This window comes from Somniosus microcephalus, chromosome 3, assembly GCF_052327205.1.
Source record: "Somniosus microcephalus isolate GS21.2 chromosome 3, FLI_Smic_1.0, whole genome shotgun sequence".
NCBI classification, from domain to species: Eukaryota; Metazoa; Chordata; class Chondrichthyes; order Squaliformes; family Somniosidae; genus Somniosus; species Somniosus microcephalus.
This window is the reverse complement of record NC_140989.1, coordinates 15,137,933-15,157,415: the sequence shown is the minus strand read 5'-3', so window position 1 is coordinate 15,157,415 and position 19,483 is coordinate 15,137,933. Positions and strand designations below refer to the sequence as shown.

Here is a 19,483-nt window from a genome sequence, read left to right as displayed (position 1 = left end):
TATAAATTGGCCAGAAAAAGCAGTAAACCTGAGGATTGGGAGCAGTTTAGGATTCAACAAAGGAGGACAAAGGGATTAATTAAGAAGGGGAAAATTGAATATGAGAGTAAGCTTGCAGGGAACATAAAAACTGACTGTAAAAGCTTTTATAGATATGTGAAGTCAAGTGTAGGTCCCTTGCAGTCAGAATCAGGGGAATTTATAATGGAGAACAAAGAAATGGCAGACCAATTAAATTCATATTTTGGTTCTGTCTTCACAAAGGAGGACACAAATAACCTCCCAGAGATGTCGGGGAACATAGGGTCTGATGAAAGGGAGGAACTGAAAGAAATCAGTATTTGTAGGGAAATAGTGTTAGGGAAATTGATGGGATTAAAGGCCGATAAATCCCCAGGGCCTGATAATCTACATCCTAGGGTACTTAAGGAAGTGGCCCTAGAAATAATAGATGCATTGCTGATCATCTTCCAACATTCGATAGAATCTGGAACAGTACCCATGGATTGGAGGGTAGCTAATTTTACCCCCTATTCAAAAAAGGTGGTAGAGAGAAAACGGGGAATTACAGACCGGTAAGCCTGACATCGGTAGTGGGGAAAATGCTAGAGTCCATTATAAAACATGTAATAGCAGAGCACTTGGAAAACAGTGACAGGATCGGACAAAGTCAACATGGATTCACAAAAGGTAAATCGTGCTTGACTAATCTACTGGAATTTTTTGAGGATGTAACTGGTAAAATAGATAAGGGAGAACCAGTGGATGTGGTGTATTTGGACTTTCAGAAGGCTTTTGATAAGGTCCCGCATAAGAGATTAGCATGTAAAGTTAATGCATATGGGATTGGGGGCAAGGTATTGACTTGGATAGAGAACTGGTTGGCAGACAGAAAGTAAAGAGTTGGAATAAACGGGTCTTTTTCTGAGTGGCAGGCAGTGACTAGTCGGGTACCGCAGGGATCGGTCCTAGTACCCCAGCTATTCACAATATATATTAATGATCTAGACAAGGGAACTAGATGTAATATCTCCAAATTTGCAGACGACACAAAGCTGGGTGGGCGTGTGTGCTGTGAGGAGGATGCCGAGAAACTCCAGGATGATTTGGACAGGTTGGGTGATTGGGCAGATGCATGGCAGATGCAATATAACGTGGATAAATGTGAGGTTATCCACTTTGGTGGCAAAAACAGGAAGGCAGATTATTATTTGAATGGCAATAGATTGGGAGAAGGAGAAGTGCAACGAGACCTGGGTGTCCTTGTGCAGCAGTCGCTGAAGGTAAGCATGCAGGTGCAGCAGGCGGTTAAGAAGGCAAATGGTATGTTGGCCTTCGTAGCGAGAGGGTTTGAGTACAGGAACAAGGATGTCTTCCTGCGGTTGTACAGGGCCTTGGTGAGACCACATCTTGAGTATTGTGTGCAGTTTTGGTCGCCTTATCTGAGGAAGGATGTTCTTGCCATGGAAGGATTTCAGCGAAGATTCACCAGGCTGATACCTGGGATGGCAGGAATGACGTATGAGGAGAGATTGGGACGATTGGGCTTGTACTCGCTGGAGTTTAGAGAAATGAAAGGGGATCTCATTGAAACTTATAAAATTCTGACAGGACTGGACAGACTAGATGCAGGAAGGATGTTCCCGATGGGGAGTCCAGAGCCAGGGGTCACAGTCTAAGGATAAGGGGTAGGCCATTTAGGACAGAAATGAGGAGGAATTTCTTCACCCAGAGAGTGGTGAACCTGTAGAATTCTCTACCACAGAAGGCAGTAGAAGCCAATTCATTAAATATATTCAAGAAGGAGTTGGATATTTTTCTTAAGTCTAAAGGGATCCAGGGGTATGGGGAGAAAGCAGGGACCGGGTACTGAAATTGGATGATCAGTCATGATCGCATTGAATGGCGGAGCAGGCTCGAGGGGCTGAATGGCCTACTCCTGCTCCTATCTTCTATGTTTCTATGGAGGAGCGCAGAGATCTGTGAGGGTTGTAGGATTGAATGAGATAGGGAGGTGTGAGACAATGGAGGGATTTGAACATAAGAATGATAATTTCACGATCAAGGTTTATGCTGGGAAAGTAAACTGATCGGCGGAGTAAAACTGCTTGCAACACCTCATTTTAAAAAATGGCAGATACATGGGCTCTCTTTCATGACTAGCCTAGGGTCAGAGTTGAGAGGTCGAGTTTCAGGTCAAAGTTGAGTGTTGGGGAGGGTTTAATTTAATTTGGCAGGGGAATGGGCACCAGGATGTACCATTAGAAAGGAGAAACAAGCTGCACAAAGGATTGGGAGAAACAGATAGCACTAGAGTAAGAAATAGTACGGCATTAGGTGGGGTCAGACTAAGAGAGAATACAAGAAGATCTAAGAAAGGTTTACAGTGCATGTGTGTGAATGCACGAAGCGTGGTAAATAAGGTTGGTGAGCTGCAGGCGCAAATAGACACACGGGAATACAGGTAGCCTATCCTTTATCCGAAAACCTCGGGACCAGCCGAGTTTCGGATAAAGGAGAATTTCGGATTTCGGAAGGTGGGTCGGCGGGGGTCCGCGGGGGGGTCGGCGGGGGGTCGTGCGCACGACTTACCCTTTATCCGAACTTCCGAAACCGGAACCCTCTAAAAACCGAAGGTTTTTTCGTTCAGTGTAAGTCGTACGCACGACTTACGCTGAACGAAAAAACCTTCGGTTTTTAGAGGGTTTCGGTTTTCGGAAATCCGGATAAAGGGTAGTCTACCTGTATGATGTTGTGGCGATAATGTAGCCTTGGCTCAAAAAAGGGCAGAATTGGGTATTAAATATTCCTGGATATAAGGGCCTAGAAATTCAGTGGGCTGCGCCACCCGTTAGCGCCTTAAGAGGGCACTAAGTGGGTCGGAAGCCACTGGCCACGCTAAATTCAGCGGGACGCTAATGGCGGCGCTAGCCGTTAGCGCTGCGCAGCTACCGATGACGTCATCGGTGTGCGCAGCGCCCCGCTAACGCCGCGATCACAATATTTAGATGCGCCCCCTGCTTTAACACCGGGCGCTATTTGCAAACGGTTCAGGGGGGCCTATCTGTGGCGGTAGAGGTGCTAATTAAAGGAGAGGTGCGGGGCGGCCATTTCTTTTGCTGGCCACCTGCCAGCACCTCTCTGCGCTGCCGTCCCCGGCCTCCTGAGCCCCCCCCCCCCCACCGTGGAGTGCCGACTGCGTTCCAAGAGCCCGGCACTTCTCCTCGGTGCCGGGCTCTTTTGCCGGCACTCGCGATCTTCGATCGCGCTGCACAAGGCCCCTCCCCTTTAAGAAGGGGAGGAAGGCCTGCAGTATCGCTGCATGCCATGCCGCAGTGTGTGGCGCTGTGGCACATTGCACAGCGATATTCAGCTGCAGCGCCCCAAGAGGGATGCGGGGCACCTCCAGTAGCGCTGCGCTTCCCTCTGGGGCGCGCAAACTGAATTTCCGGCGGGCGGCTGCGACTGCTTCCGGGGTGCTACTTTTAGCGCCCTGGCGAGGCTGGTGCCCCAAACTGGGCTATAGTGAATTTCTAGGCCAAGGTGTTCAGGAAAGATAGGGAAGGAAAGAAAGGAGGTGGTGTGGCAGTATTGGTTATGGAGAACGTTACAGTGCTGGAGAGAGAGGATGAACTGGAGGGGTCAAGGACAGAATCTATTTGGTTAGAGTTAAGAATTAATAGAGGTGCCATTACACTACTAGATGTATTCTATAGCCTGCCAACAGTGGGAAGGATATAGAGGAGCAAATTTACAGGGAAATTACAGGGAGGTGCAAGAACTATAGAGTAGTGATAATGGGGGACTTCAACTATCCTAATATAGACTGGGATAGTAATAGTGCTAAGGGCAGAGAGGGGGAGAATTTCTGGTGTGTTCAGGAGAACTTCCTTGATCAGTACGTTTCCAGCCCGATGAGGGAGGAGGCATTGCTGGATCTGGTTCTGGGGAATGAGGTGGGTCAAGTGGAGCAAGTGTCAGTAGGGGAACATTTAGCGAACAATGATCACTGTAGCATAAGGTTTAGATTAGCTATGGAAAAGGGCAGGGAGCAATCTAGAGTAAAAATATTTAATTGGAGAAAGTCAATTTCAGTGGGTTGAGAATGGATCTGGCCCGGGTAAATTGGAATCAAAGATTGGCAGGCAAAACTGTAATCGAACAATGGGCTGCCTTTAAAGAGGAGATGGTTCAGGTACAGTCGAGGTACATTCCCACGAGGGGGAAAGGCAGGGCAACTAAAGCTAGAGCTCCCTAGATGATGAAAGTTTGATGAAGCAGAAAAAGGGGGCGTATGACAGATGTCAGCTTGAGAATACAAGTGAGAATCAGGCCAAATATAGAAAGTTCAGAGGTGAAGTGAAAAAGGAAATAAGAGTGGCAAAGAGAAGAGTATGAGAATAAATTTGCAGCTAACATAAAAGGGAATCGTAAACCGCTAGTAAGAGGAGAGGTGGGGCCAATTAGGGACCAAAATGGAGACCTACGCATGGAGGCAGCGGGCATGGCTGAGGTACTAAATGAGTACTTTGCATCTGTCTTTACCAAGGAAGAAGATGCTGCCATAGACATAGTGAAAGAGGAGGTAGTTGAGATACTGGATGGGATAAAAATTGATAAGGAGGAGGTACTAGAAAGGCTAACTGTACTTAAAGTAGATAAGTCACCAGGGCCAGATGGGATGCATCCTAGGATGCTCAGGGAAGTAAAGGTGGAAATTGCAAAGGTACTGGTCATAATCTTCCAATCCTCATTGGATAAGGGAGTGGTGCCAGAGGATTGGAAAATTGCAAATGTTACACCCTTGTTCAAAAAAGGGTGTAAGGATAAACCCAGCAACTACAGGCCAGTCAGTTTAACCTCGGTAGTGGGGAAGCTTTTAGAAACGATAATCCGGAACAAAATTAATAGTCACTTGGACAAGTGTGGATTAATTAAGGAAAGCCAGCACGAATTTGTTAAAGGCAAATCATGTTTAACTAACTTGATTGAGCTTTTTGATGAGTTAACAGAAAGTATTGATGAGGGCAATGCGGTTGACGTACATGGACTTCCAAAAGGCGTTTGATAAAGTGCCACATAATATGCTTGGCCACAAACTTGAAGCCCATGGAATAAAAGGGACAGTGGCAGCATGGATACGGAATTGGCTAAGTGACAGGAAACAGAGAGTAGTGGTGAACGGTTGTTTTTCGGACTGGAGGAAGGTATACAGTGGTGTTCCCCAGGGGTCGGTACTAGGACCACTGTTTTTCTTGATATATATTAATGACTTGGACTTGGGTGTACAGGGCACAATTTCAAAATTTGAAGATGACACAAAACTTATATAGTATAGTGAACCGTGAGGAGGATAGTGATAGACTTCAGGAAGACATAGACAGGCTGGTGGAATGGGCGGACATGTGGCAGATGAAATTTAATGCAGAAAAGTTCGAAGTGAAACATTTTGGTAAGAAGAACGAGGAGAGGCAATATATACTAAAGGGTACAATTCTAAAGGGGGTGCATGAACAGAGAGACCTGGGGGTATATGTGCACAAATCGTTGGAAGTGGCAGGGCAGGTTGAGAAAGCGGGTAAAAAAGCATACGGGATCCTGGGCTTCATAAATAGAGGCATAGAGTACAAAAGCAGGGAAGTTATGATGAACCTTTATAGAACACTGGTTCGGTCTCAACTGGAGTACTGTGTCCAATTCTGGGCACCGCACTTTAGGAAGGATGTGAAGGCCTTAGAGAGGGTGCAGAAAAGATTTACAAGAATGGTTCCAGGTATGAGGGACTCCAGTTATGTGGATAAACTGGCGAAGCTGGGGTTGTTCTCGTTAGAGCAGAGAAGGTTGAGAGGAAATTTGATAGAGGTGTTCAAAATCATAAGGGGTCTGGACAGAGTAGAGAGAGAGAAACTGTTCCCATTGGCAGAAGGGTCGAGAACCAGAGGACATAGATTTAAGGTGATTGGCAGAAGAACCAAAGGCGACGCGAGGAAAATCTTTTTTACGCAGCGAGTGGTTAGGATCTGGAATGCACTGCCTGAGAGGGTGGTGGAGGCAGACTCAATTGTGGTTTTCAAAAGGGAGTTGGTTAAGTACCTGAAGGAAAAAAATTTGCAGGGCTACAGGGAAAGGGCGGGGGAGTGGGACTAGCTGAAGTGCTCTTGCAGAGAGCCGGCATGGGCTCGAGGGGCCGAATGGCCTCCTTCTGTGCTGTAACCATTCTATGATTCTAGTCTCAGGTCAAGGTATGGAGGTTGACTTCAGGTCGATATTGAGAGGTCAGGTCTCAGGTGGAGGTGCTTGTTAATGGATATATGCAGAACCAGGAACACTGGAAGTAACACTACACTTGTGCCCTTACAATGCTGACGATCAGATCCAGATTCTCACCAATGTCCAAAACACAATCAGATTTTTTTTCTTCATCAGACAGCTTCATGAACCTCCCTGACACTTACCCAAGACAATGGTCTTACTCATTTATTTTTTCGTCACGTATGTTTACTCTATGCGTCACCTCCGCCCGTACCTCTTTTAGCTCCGCGTGACTTCTACACTGCCCTGCCTTCCTTAACGTCTTTAGCATCTTTGAATAGTTACAAGATACAAAGCCCCAAGAATTTAACGGGAACATTTGAACAGGCGGACAGTCTTAGTGGCTGGTGTATCATTTATTATGCTTAGGCCCCTAAACCGTGTTCGAGAATTAATCTCAACTCTAACATGCACACGCTAACTATATTTAGATATTAGCCATGGCTCAGGGCAGCACTCTCGCCTCTGAGTCAGAAGGTTGTGGGTTGAAGTGGGATTAGGCTGGATAGCTATTTGTCGGCCGGCACGGACAAGATGGGCCAAATGGCCTCCTTCTCTGCTGTGAATTTCTATGATATGATTCTATGAGGTACATTTAACTATCGTCTTGGGCACGGCGTTCTGTAGTGCTAATTCAGCCAATACTCCTTACGTCCATCTCATGAAGCAGAGCATCCATTTCACCAACCATTCTGTTCTATGATAAGCCCCACTCCAGGGACATAATCTAAGCTGACACTCCTGTGCAGTACTGAGGGAGCACTGCACTGTCTTTGCACTGTCACTGAGGTGCCGTCTTTTAGATGTTAAACCCCGTCTGCCCTCTGAGGTCATGTAAAAGATCCCATGGCACTATTTCGAAGAACAGCAGGGGAGTTCTCCCCAGCATCCTGGGCCATTATTTATCTCTCAATCAACATCACTAAAAACAGATGGTCTGGTCATTATCACATTGCTGTTTGTGGGAGCTTGCTGTGCACAAATTGGCTGCCACATTTCCCACATTACAACAGTGACTCCACTTCAAAACTGTACTTCATTGGCTGTAAAGCGCTTTGGGACGTCCTGAGGTTGTGAAAGGTGCTATAGAAATGCAAACCTTTCATTCTTTCATGCACATGCACATGGTGCACACATGCACGTACATTCATTTGCATACAAGTGCGTGTGCATCTGCTCGCACACACAAGCCTACATGGAAATTGACACAGCGCAAAGTGTCAAGATGGTGATGGGAAATAGGGAAAGTTGAAATCCACCTGGGATAACTGTTGTTTTGCGAATTGCTTTACTAAGTAGCATTCGGAGCTCCATGAGCTAACAGCTCGCACATGAGACGGTGCCAATCAAGAGTCGTTTGCACCCAAGCAGAACCTGACTCAACGCCTAACCCGATCCAGAGAGCAACAATTATCAATTAACGAGGCCCCATGAGATTTTCACAGTAATTCAGTGCTTGAAGTTTTCACTGTATTGCAGCAGTAAAACTCATACAGGTTCCAGACCTAAAGGAATCTTTTGCATTTCATTCTACGTGCGAATGTCTAACTACGAGCAACAAGTTTTTTTGAGCCCTTACGTAATGTGAAATTTTTCTTCTTCCATCCAACTCCTCTTTTCTGAAGATGGACTGAGGCAACTGTGAGCCTCAACATTGAGTGTTATTAGGCTATTCAATTGTGTGTGTGTGCTTGTGAGCGAGTGTTTGTGTGAGCAAATGTTTGTATGTGTGTGTGTGACTGGGTGTGTGCATGGGCGTTTGTGTGTGTGTGTGAACATTTGTGCATCTGTGTGTGTGCGTCTGTGTGTCTGTATAAGCATTTGTGTATCTGTGTCTGTGTATGTGTGTGCATGTCTGTCTGTGTGTCTGCCTGTATGTGTGTGTCTGTCTGTGTGTGTGCACGCATCTGTGTGTGTGTCTGTATGTGTGTGTCTGTCTGTATGTGTGAGTGTGTTTATGTGTCTGTATGTGTGTGCATGTGTCTGTCTGTATGTGTGCGCATGTGTGTGTGTGTCTGTATGTATGTGCATGTGTGTGTGTCTGTCTATGTGTGTGAGTGTCTGTGTGTGTGTGGGTGTCTGTATGTGTGAGTGTGTTTATGTGTCTGTATGTGTGTGCATGTGTGTGTGTCTGTGTGTGCGTGTCTATATGTGCACGTGTGTTTATGTGTATGTCTGTATATGTGTGCATGTTTGTCTGTGTGTCTGTATGTGTGTGTGTGTGTCTGTATGTGTGTGTGTCTGTATGTGTGTGTGTCTGTCTGTATGTGTGAGTGTCTGTATGTGTGTGCATGTGTGTGTCTGTCTGTATGTGTGTGCGTGTCTGTCTGTATGTGTGTGTGTGTGTCTGTATGTGTGTGTCTGTCTGTATGTGTGTGTGTGTTTGTGTGTCTGTATGTGTGAGTGTGTTTATGCGTCTGTCTGTCTGTGTGTGTCTGTCTGTATTTGTGTGTCTGTATGTGTGTGTGTTTATGTGTCTGTCTGTGTGTGTGTGTGTCTGTGTGTGTCTGTATGTGTGAGTGTGTTTATGCATCTGTCTGTATGTGTGTGTGTCTGTCTGTCTGTATGTGTGTGTGCGTGTGTGTGCATTACCACCAAGCCCACTCCAGGCTATCCACTGAGCCACGGCAGCCAGGAGCTGAGCCCATTGCTATATCTGACTGGCTCTCCTCACCGTGCCACTGATGAGTGTTTCTCTTCTCTTTCCAGATTCATTCATGCACTCGTGAGTCCAGCAATCGAATATGAAGAGTAGGCTGTGCCTAGCAGTTGCTGCTGTCCTCGCAGCTCTATTTGCCTCCTCGGTAGAAGCTCAAGGTAATGCCTCATTCCTCTCCAGCCACTCCTGCACAGAGATGGTGCAGGACCCGTGCCCGCAGGCTAACCCACGATGATGACTAGCTCCTTCTGCTTTTCCCAGCTGATTTATTTTAGCTCCGCCTCCCCTGCAATATAATCCTCCTGGAGGCTGAGTGTAAATAAAAACAATCTTCGATTTAACTTTTCCTTCAATAGGTTCAATGGAATTTTGTTTCTTAATAACAGACCGATTTCTAATTATAGCATCCCTTATCTTTCTGATATTGGTTGTGTTTTTATATTAATAATTTGATTATTCTTAACAGGGAATGTAATACCCCACAGTAGCAACAGTAATATATGTCTTTATATTGTTGCATTAATAAATGGTCAGTGCCATTCGCCTGATCCTTTGAGAAGACTGAGAATAGTTCGAGGGATGAACAGTCACCACAATCATTCGGCTCATATATACTTTGTAGTCAACAGTGATGTGCTAATAATGTTATTCAAAAGATGATTTGGTAATTATGCTTTAATTTGCTTTTCTTCCTCAAATATATAGATAATGTAGGGGTAGATTTCCTCTGTGGGACCCACTGTAGAAGCAAAATTGCAAACATACTGAAACGATCTTATATTTATAAATCCTTGCAAAGTTACGAGAAACACAGACCAGAGGGAATCTCCCCGCTGTGTTTACACTGTCACTAACACACACACACAGACCAGAGGGAATCTCCCTGCTGTGTTTACAGTGTCACTAACACACACACAGACCAGAGGGAATCTCCCCGCTGTGTTTACAGTGTCACTAACACACACACACAGACCAGAGGGAATCTCCCCGCTGTGTTTACAGTGTCACTAACACACACACACAGACCAGAGGGAATCTCCCCGCTGTGTTTACAGTGTCACTAACACACACACACAGACCAGAGGGAATCTCCCCGCTGTGTTTACAGTGTCACTAACACACACACACAGACCAGAGGGAATCTCCCCGCTGTGTTTACAGTGTCACTAACACACACACACAGACCAGAGGGAATCTCCCCGCTGTGTTTACAGTGTCACTAACACACACACACAGACCAGAGGGAATCTCCCCGCTGTGTTTACAGTGTCACTAACACACACACACAGACCAGAGGGAATCTCCCCGCTGTGTTTACAGTGTCACTAACACACACACACAGACCAGAGGGAATCTCCCCGCTGTGTTTACAGTGTCACTAACACACACACACAGACCAGAGGGAATCTCCCCACTGTGTTTACAGTGTCACTAACACACACACACAGACCAGAGGGAATCTCCCCATTGTGTTTACAGTGTCACTAACACACACACAGACCAGAGGGAATCTCCCCGCTGTGTTTACAGTGTCACTAACACACACACACAGACCAGAGGGAATCTCCCTGCTGTGTTTACAGTGTCACTAACACACACACAGACCAGAGGGAATCTCCCCGCTGTGTTTACACTGTCACTAACACACACACACAGACCAGAGGGAATCTCCCCGCTGTGTTTACAGTGTCACTAACACACACACACAGACCAGAGGGAATCTCCTCGCTGTGGTTACAGTGTCACTGACACACACACAGACCAGAGGGAATCTCCCCGCTGTGTTTACAGTGTCACTAACACACACACACAGACCAGAGGGAATCTCCCCGCTGTGTTTACAGTGTCACTAACACACACACAGACCAGAGGGAATCTCCCCGCTGTGTTTACAGTGTCACTAACACACACACACAGACCAGAGGGAATCTCCCCGCTGTGTTTACACTGTCACTAACAGACACACACAGACCAGAGGGAATCTCCCCGCTGTGTTTACAGTGTCACTAACACACACACACAGACCAGAGGGAATCTCCCCGCTGTGTTTACAGTGTCACTAACACACACACACTGACCAGAGGGAATCTCCCCGCTGTGTTTACAGTGTCACTAACACACACACACAGACCAGAGGGAATCTCCCCGCTGTGTTTACAGTGTCACAAACACACACACAGACCAGAGGGAATCTCCCCGCTGTGTTTACAATGTCACTAACACACACACACAGACCAGAGGGAATCTCCCCGCTGTTTTTACAGTGTCTCAAACACACACACAGACCAGAGGGAATCTCCCCGCTGTGTTTACACTGTCATTAACACACACACACAGACCAGAGGGAATCTCCCCGCTGTGTTTACAGTGTCACTAACACACACACACAGGCCAGAGGGAATCTCCCCGCTGTGTTTACAGTGTCACTAACACAAACACACACAGACCAGAGGGAATCTCCCCGCTGTGTTTACAGTGTCACTAACACACACACACAGACCAGAGGGAATCTCCTCGCTGTGGTTACAGTGTCACTGACACACACACAGACCAGAGGGAATCTCCCCGCTGTGTTTACAGTGTCACTAACACACACTCACACAGACCAGAGGGAATCTCCCCGCTGTGTTTACAGTGTCACTAACACACACACACTGACCAGAGGGAATCTCCCCGCTGTGTTTACAGTGTCACTAACACACACACACAGACCAGAGGGAATCTCCCCGCTGTGTTTACAGTGTCACAAACACACACACAGACCAGAGGGAATCTCCCCGCTGTGTTTACAATGTCACTAACACACACACACAGACCAGAGGGAATCTCCCCGCTGTTTTTACAGTGTCTCAAACACACACACAGACCAGAGGGAATCTCCCCGCTGTGTTTACAGTGTCACTAACACACACACACAGACCAGAGGGAATCTCCCCGCTGTGTTTACAGAGTCACTAACACACACACAGACCAGAGGGAATCTCCCCACTGTGTTTACAGTGTCACTAAAACACACACATAGACCAGAGGGAATCTCCCCGCTGTGTTTACAGTGTCACAAACACACACACAGACCAGAGGAAATCTCCCCGCTGTGTTTACAGTGTCACTAACACACACACACAGATCAGAGGGAATCTCCCTGCTGTGCTTACAGTGTCACTAACACACACACACACAGACCAGACGGAATCTCCCCGCTGTGTTTACAGTGTCACTAACACACACACACACAGACCAGAGGAATTTTTGCCCACTTAATTCCATTGAAATCTTCAAATTGCTGATAGAATATTGACACTTCAGACTACCTCACCCCTTTCTGTTTGTCTCAATCACACTTTATTTTAAATCCGCATATAATACAGTGCTTAATTAATATGCTAAATGTGAGTGAAATATATGGATCAGAATAAGGCTTGATTTCATAACTATTGTGAGAAAATGGTCTGAATTCGCATCGTTTTCTCTGGAATTGCCATCTTGCTGAACTATGTACAGAATCAGGCAGTGACCTGCAGACATTTACGTGTCAGACTACTTGGCCCTTTGTTGTAACAGGTGATTTAAAAAAATATAACCACAGTTTGCATTCTCCGAACCAAAGCACTGGGAATTTCAGAAAAGCACCATCACCTTCAAAGCCACTGGTTGAAATGGGGAATAACGGCAACCAAGTTGGTGACAAACTCATAGCAGTGTCTTAATGGAAAAATATACGTGATTTATTTTAACTCATTTTACAAGTACCGATTTTCCCCTGCCTTTGTCACATGCAACAAATAAGATAACATTTTGTACTAAAATGTTTACAACTCACCAGGAGAAGCACGGTTAGAGAAATCGGAGAATCCCAGTAACATTATCACACTGTTGTGTATGGTCACCGATCGGAACCACCAAATACTTGACAGAAACATAGAAAAAAACATAGAAAGTAGGAGCAGGAGTCGGCCATTCGACCCTTCGAGCCTGCTCCGCCATTCAATATGAACATGGCTGATCCTTTATCTCAATACCACATTCCCGCTCTCTCCCCATACCCCTTGATATAGAAACATACATACATTTATACAGAATACTAATGCCATTATAATACATTTATATACATTAAATTGCTTCACACACAGATTATAAACTTCTTAGAATCATAGAGCACAGAAGGAGGCCATTCGGACCATCGTGTCTTTGAACAATCCAATTAAACCCACTCGCCCGCTCTAGCCCTGCAAATTTTTCCATTACAAGTATTTATCCAAGTTGCTTTCAGAAGTTACTATTGAATCTGCTTTAAATCCATGTCCTCTGTTTACTGACCCTCCCACCAGTTTAAACGGTTTCCCCTTGTTTACTGAATAAATCCTCCCCTATACAGGACTTAAATGAACACATAAATAAATAAATAAATGGACCAATAATTGCTTCAAGGCAGAAGTCATGGCAACAACATTGGTAGGATGGTCACCGAGATAGAGGCAGGATGTGGAAGGTTTTTCCAAGTTTAATAGGCGGTTGCCAACATTTGGGGAAACGTTTGGAGTGCGGTTAATCAGCAAGGACAATCGCGGATTGCAAACTCTTTAACCTTGTGGAACTTGACTTTTTTTTCCCCCCGAAGAGTCGGCTGTGTTAAAATAGGTCGCAGTTCTGGATTATCATTCCAACGGATTCACACTTGCGTGGATATATGTGTGTATGTGACATAAATTGCATTGCAGCATAACAGAGTGCAACGTTTGGATTTCCATAGGAGGAACGGGTTTAGCCGCAGGCCTCCTCTCATGCAACCTCCGGCAACGCGAAGACGCAAAGCCCAGCTGCAAACTCTAGATTTTTTTTCCCCGACATATACGAATGAAGATGATTTTGAGCTCATCAAAGTTGATGGACCGAGGAACAGCGAAGGAAGAGCAGGACGCTCCTCTACTTCCCAGGCAACGGGGGAAGGACCAATAACTAGGGATTGGGAGAGAGAGCCCGGGCGCGCGCTCTTGTTGAGGCTGGTGTCGCACACTTTCGCGGGCACGCGCTTGCGAGAGACTTCATCCTGGGCACAGGCCAGATAGAAACATCCAGGTGGGAGCAAAGTTTGTGCTAGAAGATATATTCCCCACACCCCCCCCCCCAACAATTACAAAATTATTCCCCAGTCCTTGGGGGAAAGAAATATGCATAAAAAACACCTTTCAAAGTAGCATCTCGAAAATAGAAATTTTAACTTCTTAATGAAAATGTTTTAATATATATTTTATATATAACTATAGCCTAGCCTCTATATATAGTCTAGAAAATTCGTTGTTGCCTGTAGCTGACTGATTTTAGCGGAGGCGATAACCTGTTTAAAAGAAGTGGGTTAGCGCCTGCGTTAATGTGGAAAGTCGCGCCAACGCGCTAAGCGTTTGCCCAGGAATATCGGCAACAGGAATTTCTAGACTTAGATTTCTTTGAGGAGGGGGGGAAACCGAGTGATTGTAAACCGTGAATGAAAAGTGATCGTGTTGAGCGAATGTCAAAAGAACATTTTAAATTTGGGTTAAAAATTGGTCTCGGACGGCGTCGCGAAACGGGCGGTATCGGTTCGGTCACGCTTCCGCAGTCAATGGTCCTGAATATCAGGCGCTGTGTATAACGGGCAGCCGGTCCAATACCGTCCGAGACCAATTTCTCGATTCACACTCATTAATGTTCCTGTGGTTATACACACACAGAATAATTCCTTGTAAAGAACATGATGCACAGACTTTCCCCATCCACACATACACACACACACACACACACAGAGTGAGGGCCGGGCTAGGTGCGTTGTGTCCGATTTTGGGGGGTTTACCCTCCACCTCTGTTGTGTGTGGCAGAGGGGGCCGGGGCGGGAGAAACGATCCGCGCCAGCGCGACCAGCTTAAAATTTCCGCCGGATTTTCCATCGCTGTGGAAAGGCAGATCCACGCCCCCTAACCCGCCGGGAGTTTCTCGAGTGACCATCGGCGGGACTGACACAGACCGGGGGGGCCCGGCCGGCAGCCCTCTCCCCCCGGAGCTCACTGACTGGACAGGAGTCGCTGTAAGTCTGGACGCTAAGACTGACTCTCATCCCTCTCTGCGATACAAATGCCCCAATTTAAAAAAACACCCAGGTTGGTAATGCTGCTTTTATTTTCCACCTAACAATATATTTTTTAAATTGCTATTTAAAAATGAACATTTGCTCAGCTCAGTTTTGTCTGCCTTTGCATTAAATTTGTCCTGAGCTGCAGATCTTGGAAACAAGAAGGATATTTTACAATGGTATTCTATTTCCTTCACCCTGGACACTAACACAAGAATAATTTGCAAGCGGCATTTATTTTGCTCAGCTCAGTATTAACGGGGATTGTGCATGTGAGTTTATACCCGGTGTAGTGATGAGTTGGATCGATTCAAATGATGGCATGTTTAATACACCTTGCACTTTTGGGCCGCATGGCATTTAAAAAAAAAAATAAGGAATCAACTCAGTAGAATTATTTATTATGTTTGGATTTTTTTTGTTGTTGTTGCCCCTGCTAATAAATATTAACATAGCCCAGTCGAATTTAAACTGTAATGCACGTCCCCCCCCCCCCCCCCCCGTGCACTGACCGGATAAACCCAGCATAGCGCGCACCGCACCTCAAGAATGGGAATATCATTATAAAATATGTGGAAAAGTCTTCTGTGTTCAAGCTTTCATTGTGTGAGGGTGGAAACTCCTCTTAGTGCGACTCCGTTTTCGATCTGCATGACTGTGAGACTAATTAATGTGACCAGTCGTTCTCTAATCCAAGAGTTTAGTTTTCCACTTCTGTCCCAGCATTTTTATTTTTCCTCGTACATTTTGTTACCGTGCTTCTGTACGTAGAGGGTTTCCTGTATTTTGCGAGTGGGGGGGGGGGGGGTTGAGAATCTGCAGGGGGGAGGGTACATCAGATGGCATTAACTGGGGGGTACATCAGATGGCATTAACTGGGGGGGGGGCCATTCGAACGTAACCTGCCCGCCTGGGGAAGCTGGCTGGATCAGCTGCAACTCTATTTTACTCTCCATTGAAGCCACTAGAGAGCAATATTGGGCAGGGGTGTAAAACAAAGGAACAGGAGGAGGCCATTCAGCCCCTCGAGCCTGTTCCGCCATTCAGTTAGACCATGGCCAATGTTCCCTTTGATCTGCGCAACCACGGAGCGCTCCAGGGATCCCGCACAGCCAGATTGACGGTTTTTGCAATGCGCGGTACTTGGAATGGTCCACGCAGCCCCTTAAAGGGCACCAAGAAAAATTACAGGGAACATTGATCACGGCTGATCTGTATCTTAACTCCATCTACCCTGCTTGGTTCCATAACCCTCAACACCCTTGTCCAACAAAAAGTTATCAATCTCAGTTTTGAAATTTTCAGTTGACCCCCAACCTCAACGGGTTTTTTTGGGCGGGGGGGAGAGTTCCCGATTTCCACAACCCTTTGTGTGCAGAAGTGCTTCCTGACATCACCCCCGGAACAGCCTGGCTCTAATTTAAAGACTACTCCCCCTTGTTCTGGACTCCCCCCACCAGAGGAAATAGTTTATCTCTGTCTGCCCTATCAACCCCTTTAATCATCTTAAAACCGACGTTCCACCCAATCCCAGGGGCTTCCCCCCCCCAGTGATTTAGGTTAAAATGACCTGGCTGCTGGTGCGTGGCATGCGTGGGTACAGGGGTATAAACAAAACCATACAAGGTGAAATACAGGCAGACTCTGATTACAGTACAGAAGCACTGTTGTTGGCAACACCTGTGTTTCTTTGTGAAGTTCCCCGTGATTGTCTTGCAGTGTCTCTGGCTGTGAATTATGTGACTGTGAAAAGCTTGCCTGTTCAAATGTTGTGACTCGTTCAGCGACCCTCGGCGAGATCTTTCTCAAACACCAGCAGGTGTTTTGAAGACTGCCAGTGTGGCCAGGTGTACACGTTAACAAAATCTTCCAGTGATTTCTTTCAATACAGAAGCTTTAGCAAATTATCAGAAGATCATGCAGCCCTTGTGTGTGTTTATGTGTATGCATCTTTTTGTAGTTGGACTAACTTATTTTTAGGTCTAGCCGGTGTTTAGCACAGAGGGACATTCACCTTTGTTGCTTAATTAATAAAAAATCATTTTTAAAAGAAGTTAAAGTTAGCATTTTGTGTTCATATGACCACAGACCTTAAAAAATAATCACAACTTTCTACTGTCCGTGTTTTATTTTGATAGCAGTCCTACAATGATAATAATTAATTAAATATTAAAATATATCGATTAAAAAATGACAATCGATGTAATGCAACTTCAACCAATGTAGCGAATAAGGAGAATTCCCATTGACACTAAAATACATAAGAACATAAGAAATAGGAGCAGAGGAGGTCATACAGCCCCTCGAGCCTGCTCCGCCATTCAATAAGATCATGACCGATCTTCGACCTCAACTCCACTTTCCCGCCCCGATCCCCATATCCCTTGATTCCCCTAGAGTCCAAAAATCTATCGATCTCAGCCTTGAATATACTCAAAGACTCAGCATTCACAGCCCTCTGGGGCAGATAATGCCAAAGATTCACAACCCTCTGAATGAAGAAATGTCTCCTCATCTCAGTCTTAAATGGCCGACCCCTTATCCTGAGACTATGCCCCCTAGTTCTAGACTCTCCAGCCAGGGGAAACAACCTCTTAGCATCTACCCTGCCAATGCCCCTCAGAATCTTATATGTTTCAATGAGATCATCTCTCATTCTTCTAAACTCCAGAAAGTATAGGCCCATTCTACTCAATCTCTCCTCATAGGACAACCCTCTCATCCCAGGAATCTGTCTAGTGAACCTTCGTTGCACCGCCTCTAAGGCAAGTACATCCTTCCTCAGATAAGGAGACCAAAGCTGTGCACAGTACTCCAGGTGTGGTCTCACCAAAGCCCTGTACAACTCAACCAATGTAGCCAATAAGGAGAATCCCCATTGACAGTTAAATAAGTGTTATAAAGACTTTTTTATCACTTTAAAAAAAAATATAAAACTGCTTCACTGAAGTACCTGAAAAATCTGGAATCAAATCATTGTTTATTTTTGTTGCCGGATGCATTTTTTAAATTGTAGATGAGAAAGATCTTTTGCAATTGATCGTTCAAGATCAGTGGAAGCTCTATTGCAGTTTCTTTCGCTTAATTAACACACTGAAATGGCCAACTTTCAGACAGATGTCAAGCGAAAGTTCATTATTATGGCGAGTAATTTGACAAGCTTTGTATTGAGTGCAGCAAGCATGGAAAAATCAAAACTTGTCCCCTGAATTCACTGTTAGATGTTTGCCTATTTGGAAATTGTATCTGTGTACCCGCTCTACTTGTACTTGGGTGTCTTATTAATCATGTTTGATCCCTTTTTTGTTTCTTGCTGGCCAGCCGTGTGCTGCCCTGATGGTGCAAAGCCAATGTCTTGTGCTCTCCTTGTGCTCTTATTATCGTCAGTATTTATTTGTGTCCTGTTATATGGTTCTCTGTACCTGCCAACAATAGGCATCGAGCTGGAAATGCTTATTGTTGGAAACAAATTTATGCAAAGACGTAAGGTTTCGAAACGCTTAGCTGCCATTCGGCCGACTCCGCTTTTAGTCATTGTAGTGTGAACAGTCTTTTCATAAAACAACATTTGATCAGAGAGTGGGGACCCCGGCCGAGATTGACCTCTTTTCTTTGTGACGTTCTTCTCTCCGCAGTGGAGCCTCCTTCACAGCTGAAGTTTAAAATTTTAACTGAAAGTAGTGTTCAAATGACGTGGAGACGCTCACCCAGCAGAATACGAGGCTACAAGTTAACGTTAGCGCCCACGACAGGTGAGTCGACATTATCTCGTCCCTTTAGAACCCTAAGACCCAGGAAACAATTGGCTCGTCTGGGGGAACCCCTTTTAAAGAAGGGGTGGGTCGACCGAGGGACCAGCTGTCCTAAGCGTGTTGCATGCTGGCAGCCCATCCACGGGCAATGGTGGGCATCGGAGCACTCTTTAATCTTTTACGCCACATGTTCCCAGGTCAGATGTAGAGCAAAAGCTCCCTCTACTCTAACAACCAGCCTCAGCCCCAACCCCAACCCCAGTACACGCACTTGGCATGGACTTCTCGATTCCTGCACTAGGTATCCTTGTGGCTGCTCTGAATGTAATGGACCAAGTGGTGCCAAATATGGGGCAGTTTTATTCTGGAGACTTCTACCTACTGAGATTGCTCCGAACCTCATGTTGCGTAGGCACCCTGACGCTCAGTGGAGAGAAGAGCTTCGGCTCGCTGGGGCTCTACCAAAGAGCCAGCACAGGCACGATGATGCGACCGGCCTCCTCCTGTGCTAGCTCTTTGGTAGAGCTATTCAATTAGTCCCCTGCTCTGTCCCCGTAGTCCTGAAACTTTCTCTTTTTTCCAAGTATTTATCCAATTCCCTTTTGAAAGTGACTGTTGAATCTGTTTCCACCGCCCTTTCAAGTAGTGCATTCCAGA

The 19,483-nt window shown here is 45.8% G+C and overlaps 1 protein-coding gene across 4 annotated transcripts in view; it reads left to right on the top strand.

Annotated features, from left to right (window-relative positions):
* The window catches only part of LOC147120871 (collagen alpha-1(XII) chain-like), a 377,794-nt gene that overhangs the window by 12,309 nt on the left and 346,002 nt on the right, over positions 1-19,483 (top strand). For all 4 annotated transcript variants that reach the window (XM_085979224.1, XM_085979223.1, XM_085979225.1 and 1 more), the window contains exons 2-3: positions 9,022-9,129; positions 18,710-18,826. In XM_085979224.1, the coding sequence (XP_085835350.1) occupies positions 9,057-9,129; positions 18,710-18,826 (190 nt within the window). In that variant the 5' untranslated portion in view covers positions 9,022-9,056. The remainder of the gene's footprint in view (positions 1-9,021; positions 9,130-18,709; positions 18,827-19,483) is intronic.